The sequence below is a fragment of the Ranitomeya imitator genome, chromosome 1 (genome assembly GCF_032444005.1).
Source record: "Ranitomeya imitator isolate aRanImi1 chromosome 1, aRanImi1.pri, whole genome shotgun sequence".
NCBI classification, from domain to species: Eukaryota; Metazoa; Chordata; class Amphibia; order Anura; family Dendrobatidae; genus Ranitomeya; species Ranitomeya imitator.
The window spans coordinates 374007756-374021049 of NC_091282.1; the positions used below are offsets into that span (position 1 = coordinate 374007756).

The 13294-nt window shown below is 39.0% G+C and overlaps 1 protein-coding gene across 12 annotated transcripts in view; it reads right to left on the bottom strand.

Moving 5' to 3' along the window:
- The window catches only part of CARMIL3 (capping protein regulator and myosin 1 linker 3), a 101792-nt gene that overhangs the window by 27492 nt on the left and 61006 nt on the right, over positions 1–13294 (bottom strand). For all 12 annotated transcript variants that reach the window (XR_011319993.1, XR_011319999.1, XM_069761796.1 and 9 more), the window contains exons 20-25: positions 12548–12602; positions 6520–6692; positions 4117–4185; positions 3936–4029; positions 2453–2548; positions 2235–2363 (exon numbers count right to left, since the gene is read on the bottom strand). Coding sequence is in view for 10 of the 12 variants with exons in the window: in XM_069761796.1 (XP_069617897.1) it covers positions 2235–2363; positions 2453–2548; positions 3936–4029; positions 4117–4185; positions 6520–6692; positions 12548–12602 (616 nt within the window). In the remaining 2 variants the exon portion in view is untranslated. The remainder of the gene's footprint in view (positions 1–2234; positions 2364–2452; positions 2549–3935; positions 4030–4116; positions 4186–6519; positions 6693–12547; positions 12603–13294) is intronic.

Below are 13294 nucleotides of genomic sequence, written 5' to 3' on the forward strand. Positions count from 1 at the left end.
CTATAATTAAAAACGTCATCTTGGCACGCAAAAAATAAGCCCTCAACCGACCCCAGATCACGAAAAATGGAGACGCTACGGGTATCGGAAAATGGCGCCATTTTTGTTTTTTTAGCAAAGTTTGGAATTTTTTTTCACCACTTAGATAAAAAATAACCTAGTCATGTTAGGTGTCTATGAACTCGTACTGACCTGGAGAATCATAATGGCAGGTCAGTTTTAGCATTTAGTGAACCTAGCAAAAAAGCCAAACAAAAAACAAGTGTGGGATTGCACTTTTTTTGCAATTTCACCGCACTTGGAATTTTTTTCCCGTTTTTTAGTACACGACATGCTAAAACCAACGATGTCGTTCAAAAGTACAACTCGTCCTGCAAAAAATAAGCCCTCACATGGCCAAATTGACGGAAAAATAAAAAAGTTATGGCTCTGGGAAGGAGGGGAGTGAAAAACGAATACGGAAAAACAAAAAATCCCAAGGTCATGAAGGGGTTAATAGAACCAACAAATGTAATGCTCCAGATTCTCAACTAGCTCAAAGGAAGGTCAGGTTTATAGGTTCTCTAATCAGCCAAACTGTTTTCAGCTGTGCCAACATACTTGCACAAGGGTTTTCAAAGGTATTCTAACCATCCATTAGCTTTCTTACACAGTTAGCATACACAAAGTACTATAAGAACTCTGGAGTGATGGTTGTTGGAAATGGGCCTCTATACACCTATGAAGATATTGCATTACAAACCAGACGTTTGCAGCTAAAATAGTCATTTACCACATTAACAATGTATAGAGTGTATTTCTGAATCATTTAATTTTAGCTTCATTGGGAAAAACTCTGCTTTTCTTTCAAAAATAAGGAAATTTCTAAGTAACACTAAACTTTTGAACGGTAGTGTATTTGGTATTCAGAAACTCCTGATCTATCAAAATATAAAAAAATAATTCATACAATTGGTAAACGGCGTAACAAAAAATGAAATCAAAACGACACAATTATGTTTTTTGGTCTTCGCAGCATTGCAGTAAAATGCAATAAGAGGCGATCAAAAGATCGTATCTACCCCAAAATAGTATCAGTAAAAGCATAAGCTTGGTGCGCAAAAAATAAGCCCCAGATCCAGAAAAATGGAGACGATATGGGTCTCAGAAAATGGTGCCTTTTGTTTTGTACAAACTTTTAATTTTTTTGCAATTAAATAAAAAATAACATAGACATGATTGGTATCTGCAAACTTGTAATGACCTGTAGAGTCATAATGGCATGGTAAAAAAAAAACAATTGTGTAATTGCACTTTTTTTTGCAATTTCACCACGTTTCAAAAGTAGGTGTAATCTATATGAGGTTCAAGGAAGATTTATGAATTGTAACTTTTAAAAAATTTTGCTCCAGTAGGCGGGTCAATTAAAAAAGTGAAAAATTAAATCTAGACAGTTCTAAAGATCTGCCAAATTTATCAAGGCCCGATTCAGTAACACCGGCGCTTTGCATGCCAGTCTTAATGAAGTGACCGCTAGAGAAAAATGCTGCTCATTCATTAAAAGGGACTAAAGTATGTTTCTGGTAACATAGCGCACCATTTCTTAAGTTTGCCAGGCAGGCTTTGCCAAGGCTCATTCCGCTTCAACTCCTCCCATTTTGGCAAAACTGTCCGAGACTGGCGTAAAAACATTTCAAGGTGCCCCATGCTTTAACAAATGTGGCGCAAATAAGGACAATGGGACAACAATCAAACCTGACTTTAAAAATGTATCTCTTGATAATTTTCTTCAAGGACTTTGCATAAAAAAGGGGACTTCTTATCATGTTCTCGTATTTTATACCAACTGTTCTACCAAATTCTTTTTATAAAGCTGTGAATAAATGTTCTTTTTAAAGCCAGGAAAAACCAGCTTACTGCAGTAATTTTCAACTTTTTATTATGAAATGCTGACTTTGTTAGAAACATATGTAAAACAAGCTGCACATGCATAATTTATAAAAGGTCATATTTACTATGACTATGATATTAAACAATGCTTATCTGCTTAGCTAATTATCTTAAAGCGCAATTTCCTCCCAGTATAAAAACATGGCCAGTAAAACCCAAAGGGGCCATAATTAATGCGAGGTTGAACCAGAAATTACTATGAAATGTTACTCTATATACATTTTGTCTTTATTTTATTGATGTTCATCGTCATTTTAGCTTCAGTGCTTGAAATGTGGCAGGTAACTACTAAATGAGACACTTACAGCTCGACAGTTCTTGGCATCTCTAAGGAGCTGTCTAGCACATATGATGTCTTCTTGTACAGTTTCCAGGTCACAGGAGCGCAGAGCATTGATGTGATCATGAATCAGCATGGAAAGTGTATGTAGCATCTAGTGGTTCAAGAAAAAAAGAGTGAGGAATTGTCAAGAAGATAAAGGGTTGAGCGCAGGAGAAGCAGGTGAAAGCAAGCACGCTCTACCTGTTCTGCGCTGCTTGCCACACCCTGTTGAAGTCGAAGGGCTCTTTGGTCAGAGACCGCCAACGTCTGAGAGTTTCGAAGGAGACAGCTATGTATCTGTGAGAATAGATGTTCATTATCGACATTCAATGAGTATATAAAACATAAATACGTATAACTGCTGGCCATGTTCAATACAAATTACACCGCCTAGTAAAATCATTATGTAACACGTGAATCTATATTCTGTTGCATGCTCATGCCAACCACATTACTATACAAAGCCCTAATTAACAGTTTTGGATGTCTCTTAATGACCAGTTGTGTGATTCATGCAAATATATCCTTTCTTCTCCATGTTTCCAGGATCAGACATGAAAATCCATGCACCGCAATGTAAAATCTCTTTTTTGTCAAAGGTTTTCAGGCATCAGGACTTGGTTGTGACTCCAATCTTTGTAACCCCTTTATGTTGGTATGCATGTTGGCCCTTTCTAGAGCAAATTGATTATACATGTCTCATTTACTGTCTCACAAACAGAAAAAGTGACAAAACAGAGCAGGCTCTATCCTCTGCTCACCATGCTCTCCATAGCTGGGATGTGGAAGCGATCAGCAGGAGAGGCAATGTACATATTAATGTGTGTGTGTTTTATGTCTATGTACAGTATACAGTATATGTATGTGTGTGTTAGAATTATATGTATATCTTTGCAATATGTATGAATGTACGTTTGTGTGTGCATGTATGTGTTTAATGTGTATGCTTGAGTGAGTAATGGTGTGTATGGGAATGTGTGTGTTTTGTGTATTGTTTTATGTATTTGTGTATGAGTATGTGTGTCTATTTCTTATGTGTATGTGTGTGTTGTTTGTGTATGAGTATGTATGTGTGTTGTGTATGAGTATGTGTGTATTAGAATTGAATGTACCCTATGTATTTGTAATATCTATGAATGTAAATGTGTGTATCTATGTGTAATGTGTGTTTGAGTGATTAATGATGGGTATGAATGTGTGTGTGTTTTGTGCATTGGTTATGTATATGAGTATGTGTGTTTTGTATTTCATATTTATGTGTATAAATACACGTGTGTTCGAAATATATGTATGTATTTGCAATGTGTATGAATGTAAATGTGTGTATGTACAGTACGTGTGTTTTGTGTATTGTTTATGTATGTGTGGGAAATGCATATGGATATGTGTATGTTATGTGTCTGCAACTTGTATGTTTGTGTATCTATATATGTGTATAAGTACTGTGTATGTGTGTGATATAGTGCAGTTGGGTATGTGGAGAGTATAGCAGTTTATATTATTTCTCAGCACAGGGGGTTTAGCTACATGTGTTTTCACATGTGGGCAGATCGCACAAAATTTTTGCCCAGGAAAAAAAATCATTTTTATAGCTTTGACTTGACCACATAGTGTATTTGAACAATAATTGTATAGATAATGATAGCGTATCTATCTATCTATTCAATCTATTCCTGCCTGTTACCTTCCTCCAGGCACTTTCAGCTCTCTCAGGGTGTCTCTGGTATGCCTGGCAAATGTCGCCAACAGGAAAGGACATGAAGCGTAGGGTTCTATTCCTGGGTGGTATCAGAGTTGCATTATGTGAGACACAAATCACAAGTAGAAACATAAATGTAGGTGACAATGTTCTGTTGCTAACTTACTTCTCAAGAGCTCGAGCTACATCCATAAATCCAGAAGCTGAAACAGCATTCCTGTCCCAAAGAACTGACCTGAAAGCAAAGCAATGGTAGAACAGTTGTAGTAGCAAACATTATATACACAGTGCATGCACAGCAGAAACGTAGAAAGTTCTGATATTGCCGAACATACTGAAGGCAAGTATAGACATTTTGTTATAGCTGAACGAAGTTGATTGGTCTAGTAGGAGCAAGCAGGAGGATGGGGATCCGAAGAAGAAGGGAGGAGCCGGACAAAGACCACCGACACCCATCGGACCGGACCACCCCATAGGAAAAGTTATTTTTCTTCTCTTGCAGGTCGGGTTGGGGGCAGATATACAGCATTATAGAATGTTATATATCAGCCCTGATAGGTGATGGCCATATCTCTTATCGGCCAAACCTGGTGACAGATTCGCTTTAAAGACTTTAAATCCAGTCCATAGGAGAGCTCTAGTTTATACATATACTGTATCATGAAATACAATAAAGAATAATATCACTATAACTAAGGAAGGCAGGGATGTGCTGAACCCAGTCATACTGCTTGCAAGCATCTATGTTCTCTTTTGCACACTAGAGAGATTGTTACTAGTGATGAGCGAATATACTCGTTACTCGAGATTTCTCGAGCACGCTCGGGGGTCCTCCGAGTATTTTTTAGAGCTCGGAGATTTAGTTTTTTTCGCTGCAGCTGAATGATTTACATCTGTTAGCCAGCATAAGTACATGTGGGAGTTGCCTGGTTGCTAGGGAGTCCCCACATGTAATCAAGCTGGCTAACAGATGTAAATCATTCAGCTGAAGTGAGGAAAACTAAATCTCCGAGCACTAAAAAATACTCAGAGGTCACCCGAGCATGCTCGGAAATCTCGAGTAACGAGTATATTCGCTCATCACTAATTGTTATTATACAGGGGACTATCTCTTTACATCTTTTTCACTATGACCATTATATCGTGTTACCCAAAATGCTATGATGATACCTGCATGCACTGGAATGTTCTATGTATGCATCCCTGCATATTAAGCAGCACTTTGCCTTCTTTATTTTTAAAGACTTGTGTGTCTTATATAGTGGGGAAAATAAGTATTCGATACACTGCCGATTTTGGAAGTTTTACATCCTACAAAGAATGAAGAGGTCTGTAGTTCTGAGAAGGATGAGGAATCAGCCCAGAACTACATGGGAGGACCTGGTCAATAACCTAAACAGAGCTGGGACCACAGTCTCAAACATTACTTTTAGTAATGCTCTATGCCGTCATGGATAAACATTTTGCAGGGCAGGTATGGTCCCCCTGCTCACACCAGCACATGTCCATGCCCGTTTGAAGATCACCAATGACCCTCTGGATGATCCAGGGGGGGAATGGGAGAAGGTCATGTGGTCAGATGAGACCAAAATAGAACTTTTTGGTATCAACTCCACCTGCTGTGTTTGGAGGGAGAAGAATGAGTTCAACCCAAGAACACTGTCCCAACCGTAAAGCATGGTGGGGGAAATATCATACTTTCACTTTGGGGACAACTTCACTTTATTGAAGGGAGAATGAATGGGGTTATATATTGCTAGATTTTGGCTAACAACCTCCTTCCCTCAGTAAGAGCATTGAAGATAGGTCATGGCAGAGTCTTCCAGCAGGACAATTACCCTAAAGACACAGCTAGGGCAACTAAAGAGTGGCTCCGTAAGAAGCATTTCAAGGTCAGTCTCCAAGTCAGTCTCCAGACCTGAACCCAATAGAAAATCTTTGATGGTTGCTGAAACTCAATGTTTCCCAGTGATAGCCCCAAAGCCTGAAAGATCTGGAGAATATCTGAATGGAGGAGTAGGCCAAAATCCCTGCTGCAGTGTGTATAAACTTGGTCAAGAACTACAGGAAACATCTGACCTCTGTAATTGCAGACAAAGGTTTCTGTACCAAATAGTAAGTTCTGGTTTTCTATTGTATCAAATACTTATTTCATGCAATAAAATGTAAATTAATTATGTAAAAATCATACAATGTGATTTTCTGGATTTTTTTTAGATTCTGTCTCTCACAATTGAAGTGTACCTAAAATAAAAATTACAGACCTCTCCATTCTTTGTAGTTGGGAAAACTTGCAAAATTAGCAGTGTATCAAATACTTATTTCCCCCCTGTATGTTATTTGAAATAAAATCACTTGGGCTAAATATACCACTTGTTTATGCCCAATATGGTTGTTAATTTTCTAAAGTATTCCAAAGGAAATGCAATTTTTCCTTTTTTTTGTTTCATGTAGGGTTTTTATGTTTTTTATGCATATTTCAACCATGGCATTATAGTTTTGTTTCTTTATATTGCAGAGTATCCCAGACAATGTAACAGTAATACAAGTAGGATCTCTGTATACTCACCGCAATGTACTATTTATCTGCAGGGTTTTTCCTAGCATCTTGGCACCAATGTCAGACATCCCATTACCGCTGATATCCAGCTCCTGAAGAGATGTGTTACTCCCCAGAGCATTCAAAACAATACATGTGCGGGATTTCAAGCGAGAGTCTGCGAGAGACAAAGACTGGAGGCACTGGGAAAAACAGAGAGGACATGTCAGGATGTAAATAATCCCTTATATTCTATATTGTTCTGTGTTAATGCCTTTTGTGTTGAAATCAGGATTGACATCTTTGTAATCTTTCAGAGCACAGAGGTGCATTCATCAGAAAAGATTACAAATATCTATGGCAATATTTTATACTATGTTAATACTATTTAACCATTTTCTTCTGTAATCTTTACATACTTTATTATCAATTTAGTCTATTTAAAGTGATTATCTCCTTGTCATGAATGTGCCACACCCTGATGGGACTGTTGTGCGTCTGGGATTAGAAGATTACAGCAGTTAGATGATCACTCTCGAACACCCATTCATGAGTTAAACAGGTTTATGGTTTTTTTGTGGTGTGGAAGGGGTTAAGAATTCCTTGTTTAAACTCTGCTGAGTTTTCCATTGGCTCCAATGTCAGCTGTGGCTTATTGGGACTACTCCTCTTTCATTATTTAAACCCTGTCCTAGCTTCCTCCCATGCCAGCTATAAAGCTTCTATCCCATGCCTTACTTCTCTGGAGATGGTGTTCCTGGAGAAGCTGTTGTGTTCCTTTTGATACCTGTGGAGTTGCATTTGTTTATGTGTTTTTCCCGTCTGTCTCTTTGCTTGTGTTGTCTTATCATAGTAGTAAGACTGGTGTCTTGCTGTCCTTCACACTATCCAGGTCTAGGCCCAGGGTCAGCCTGGGCTTTAGCACATGACGGCGTATGGGGGAAAGGACCCATCTAGGGCGATAGAGAGCGCAGGTTTCAGCATTAGGTGAGTGTTTAGGGGTTACCATCTTCCCCCATTCCGTAGTGTCAGGGCTCCCCTTTTGATGTGTCCTCACCTCTCCTTTTGCGTTGCACACCGGGCATCTCTCTGTCCTGGTGTGACACTCCTAAAGTTATTAACAGCCCATGGTGGGGTAATAAATCTAAATAACTATACTCATCTTCTGAATTGTAGCACCTCCTCTGCACTTGGTACTGTGGGTCCCCTAATGATCTCCTGGCATCAACATCATGTGACGTCTACAACCAATCAGCAGCCACTGATCTTCTGCAGTTTCCACATTCTGCCGAAGTGGCTTCTTCTGCTTAAACGAAATATGAAGGCTGTAGCGATCTGAGGAAGCTGATTGACTGCAGTGGTTACATGACTTTCTCCAGAAAACGGTGAGACTGGTAGGGGACACTTTTCATTTTAAGAGCATAGTGGGCCCATCTTAAAGCACAAAAATAATGTAGCAGAGAAATCCTTCTATAAATATACAGTATATTACACAAATCTACCTGTCTTTTTTCTGTTAATGATAGTGCTGCCATTAGAAGATCAGTGAAACATGGTAGGGGTCAGGAAAATGGTGAGGAAGTGAAACACAAAATTGCACAACTTCTTATTATACATTGATTTATTTTCCTCCCAAAATGATAATTATTCCAGTTGTTAGCTATTTAGATATATGATGCAGGGGTAAATTCTGCTGCAAATGGTACTGTGAGAATGACTCGGTAAATATGGAGAGCTGCTTTCTCCACAGGGGCAGGATTTAGAAGCTGCAGTAATGATTCACATGCTTTACAGGCAGTGGAATATTTCTAATCTCACCCTGGGAGATGACGGGCACACTGGAAGGAAAAGCACGAGAATCTCTTAATCTGGAATTACATCTGTCACCATTCCGATCACAGACTTCACATCAAAAAGGCGATGAATCATAGACTAGTTTTAGTTGAGGATCTCGGCAGGAGACCTATTACCTGATCCTCCGAGCCTCAATGATACTAGTGCATCTGTGATTACTTGACCAAAGAACATTTCTTTAATCAGACCTTTTCTGTGATGTATCATTTTAATTTATGAATATTTACACACTAATATTTTAATCATTAATCCCTCACTTTTATCTCAAGGGGGTATTATGATTTCAGCAAATAAATGATTTATGTCAGTAAATATTATTAAACATTAAATATATACATAGCATTAAGCATATAAACATTTATTATTATGAAAAAATATACACTGATCAGTCATAACATTAGTATAGCCATAGCCACTAGTATTGTGTAGGTCCCTTTGTGACACCAAAACAGCTGTTTTTCAATGCATGAGCTCCATAAGCCCTCTGAATGTGTCCAGCATTAACATTTAAAAATAATCTCGAGCTAAAGTAACTTCTCTGTGGGATTGGACTAGCCATCGATCTGCATCAGACCATCGCAAAATGCAATCTGTGGGCCACAGGTGACCCTCTGGCTTTTCCTGTATGGCTCATGGAGCATGACAGCCAAAGGGCTGGAAACAGTGGCATCACACACCACTGACCCACACCGTGCCTGGCGTCTTAATTTTACTGTTATTTGCATCCTCGGGATGCAGATACTAGTGAATACCATTACGGAACAGAGAGCTGTCTTATACCATTGATCATGCGCATCTAAAACTGCAGTAGGCGCGGTGACATCACTACACCTTGTCCACTGTGCGGAGTTAAGTACACTGCACTGGGAGAGCCAGTATCAATGAATGAAACCAAGAGTTTTAATTTTATTCTTAATTTTAAAGAATAAATTAAGAAGAAATGTTTTGCATCTCTGTCTGTTCCAGCCCTTAGTCGCAGTTAACTATGATCAAAGGCTGGAACAGCCTGAAATGTGTAATAAATTATTACCTGTTTCTGGAAGTTAAGTACGACTAGAGCTGGAACAACCTGAAATGTGAAACATAGTGGTACATGTCTCTGGTGTTTTCATATGTGGCCCATGTATTCTTTTAAATTAAAAAGAAATTCAATGTGTTACACATTTCAGGCTGTTCCAGCCCTTAGTCTAGTTAACTAGTTATAGAAGTCTTTATGACTAGGGGTTGGAACAGCTTGAAATGCGTAACATAATTGCACATGTCTTTAGTTTTTGAATATATAGCCCATGTATTCTTTTTAAATTAGCAAAATAAAAAAAAACAAATTGTGGTTTCATTCATTGATGCTGGTTCTCAGTACTTTTTCGTTTGCTTTATGGAAAAAACCTGGCCATCTTCTGCTGCAGATACTTTCTGTATTAATATAAATAATATACAATTAACCAAACTATCCCTGCTTTCTGTTATTGAACAGGAACCCCCATTGCTTAGTTTCTAGGAGGGTGCTTGGCTCATGAGGGTAGGGCCAACAACTGTATTGTAGCAGCAAATTAGTCCAACTGCAGTTCTTATGACCCAAGTATCAGCATCATAGAACCAAGGTATACTATTAGTTCAGGCCATTAGACTGTCAGTCTCCCTGATCTCTAACGTCATAATATAGTTAAATATACACTCATATTATGTTCACCTGAAACCATCCTTATAACACAGTTGTCATAGCCCTGTCTTGTTACGAGTCACACAAATGTGTGTCCACAAGCAAATAGTCATTTTATATATTACTATTTATTAATTCTTAATAGATTGCTACAAAGGTAAAAAATCTAAAAACCAGCCTAGATTTAAAATAAAGCAACATACAGTATCTGTAGCTAGTGTTATGAGTAGGGTTGAGCGACTTTTACTTTTTTAGGGTCGAGTCGGGTTTCGCGAAACCCGACTATCTCTAAAGTCGAGTCGAGTGAAATCAGCCGATTATGGCGAAAAGTCGGGGATCGACCGAAACACGAAACCCAATGCAAAGTCAATGGGAATTTTTATTTTTATTTTTTTTTATTTTTTTTTTCCCCCTCTCTCTCTCTCTCTCTCTCTCTCTCTCTCTCTCTCACTCTCTCCTCCGTCCCTGAACAGAAAATCTGGTGTTACACATTGCAAATCGCTACAGCGCACAATCGACAAGATGACGATAGGCGTCCACGCCCCTAAGACCTATGTCATCACTCTGCCCATGCTCCTTCATTGGCTGAAAAAATGGCGCTAAGCGCATCATACGAAACGCGACTTTGGCGCGAAAGTCACGTACCGCATGGCCGACCCCACACAGGGATCGGGTCGGGTTTCATGAAACCCGACTTTGCCAAAAGTCGGCAACTTTTGAAAATGAACGATCCGTTTCGCTTAACCCTAGTTATGAGCACAATTGCAGGTTTAAATAGAATTAAAATTTCAATTTTGTATTAAAAAAGTTGATATATACAGTGGGGAAAATAAGTATTTGATACACTGCTGATTTTGCAAGTTTCCCCACCTACAAAGAATGGAGAGGTCTGTAATTTTTATTGTAGGTACACTTCAACTGTGAGAGACGGAAAGTAAAAAAAAATCCAGACAAACACATTGTAGTATGGTCTTTACATAATTAGTTAGCATTTTATTGGATAAAATAAGTAATTGATACAATAGAAAACCAGAACTTAATATTTGGTACAGAAACCTTGGCAATTACAGAAGTCAGACGTTTCCTGCAGTTTTTGACCAAGTTTGCACACATTGCAGCAGGGATTTTGACCCACTCCTCCATACAGATCTTCTCCAGATCTTTTAGGTTTTAGGGCTGTCACTGGGCAACAGTGGGTTTCAGCTCCCTCCAAAAATGTTCTATTGAGTTCAAGTTTGGAGCTGGCTAGGCCACTCCAGGACCTTGAAATGCTTCTTATGTAGCCACTCCTTAGTTGCCCTGGCTGTGTGTTTCGGGTCATTGTCATGCTGGAAGATCCAGCCACAAACCACCTTCAATGCTCTTACTGAAGGAAGGAGGTTGTTGGCCAAGATCTTGCAATACATGACCCCATCCATCTTCCCTTCAATAAAGAGCAGTCGTCCTGTCACCTTTGCAGAAAAGTACCCTAAAGTATGATATTTCCCCCAAATTCTTCACGGTTGGGATGGTGTTTTTCGGGGTTGTATTCATCCTTTTTCTTCATCCAAACACGGCGAGTGGAGTTGATACCAAAATGTTATATTTTGGTCTCATTTATCACATGATCTTCGCCCATACCTTCTCTGGATCATCCAGATGATCAATGGTGAACTTCAAACTGGCTTGGACATGTGCTGGGGAGAACAGGGGGACCTTTAGTGCCCTACAGGATTTTAATCCATGATGGCATAGTGCTTTACTAACGGTAATGTTTGAGACTGTGGTCCCAGCTCTTTTCAGGTCATTGACCAGGTCATCCTGTGTATTTATGGACTTATTCATGACCTTTCTCAAAATCATTCTTAACCCCCAAGGCGAGATCTTGCATGGAGCCCTAGACCGAGCGAGACTGACATCTTATGTTTCTTCCATTATCTAATAATTGTGCTAACAGTCATTGCCTTCTCACCAAGCTGATTGCCTATTGTCCTGTAGCCCATTCCAGCCTTGTGCAGGTCTACAATATTGTCCCTGGTATCGTTAAAAAGCTCTTTGGTCTTAGCCATGGTGGAAAGGTTGGAGTGTCATTAAGTGTATGGACAGGTGTCATTTATACAGGTGAAGAGTTCAAACAGGTTCAATTTATACAGGTAATGAGTGCAGAGTAGATGGGATTCTTAAAGAAAAACTAACAGGTCTGTGAGAGCCAGAATTCTTGGTGATCAAATACTTATTTCATGCAATAAAATGCAATTTACTTATTTTAAATCATATAATGTGATTTTCTGGTTTTAATTTTTATATTCGTCTCTCACAGTTGAAGTGTGCCTACAATAAATATTACAGATCTCTCCATTCTTTGTAGGTGGGAAAAGTTGCAGAATTGGCAGTGTATCAAATACTTATTTTCCCCACTGTATCCAAGATGATAAAATTGTGCAAATAGTCAACACGAAGTGACAGATTTTAAAACATGGTGAAGTCTCATGGAATTGGGACCATGCTATTAATGTATCTATTGTACAGCCTTTCACTTGGGTCAGGTATATCAGTGGTACTCACACAGTCTTCATCCTGAAGAACATTCACAATTCTTTGAAGAACATCCTCTAGGACCCTATGTGCAAGGTTACAGAAGAAACAGGCTTTCATTAATAACTGCAGTGGTTACTGGTCCAAGTGCAGGGAATACAGAAACATTAATACTTTCACTTTGTGAATACCTTAGAGACAAGTTCCCATATGGCAACTATCTTATATTTTTATGCTTCTTTCTTTTCGCCAACTCTTGCATTATAACACGTTGCTTTGTAGAATTGTTAACAGGTACAACTGACAACCACAATGTCCTGCCTTTGCACTGTCAGGGCAATCATTGGGATGAGGGTACAAAACCAGTCTTCTAGATTTTTTCCACACAATATCAATGTTATCTCCTCTTAAACTTAGACCATAAAAAAGTTTGGGAGAGCTTAGACTTTATTGCCTTTGACGAGTAGGAGGAGGCAGTAGAAACTTGCTATTATTCTGATTATAGCTGGCACTAAATAAGTTTAATGGTTGCCCATGAGAAAAAGCAGACCAAGCCAGTCTCTTCTTTCAAGTCCCGTGTTTCCACACCGAAAATGGCTACAATTGACCGTGAATTATTGGCAGAGGCGGTCACCAGTGCAACCAGTGATTGGCTGAGATGAGATTTCCCATGGTTTCCTGTCTGTTAAGACTGAACCAGAAAGTAGAGACCGGCAAGGATTGGGAAAGTGTAAGATCGGGAGTCAGGGAAAAGGGTGATAAGTGAGGGTGTCTATT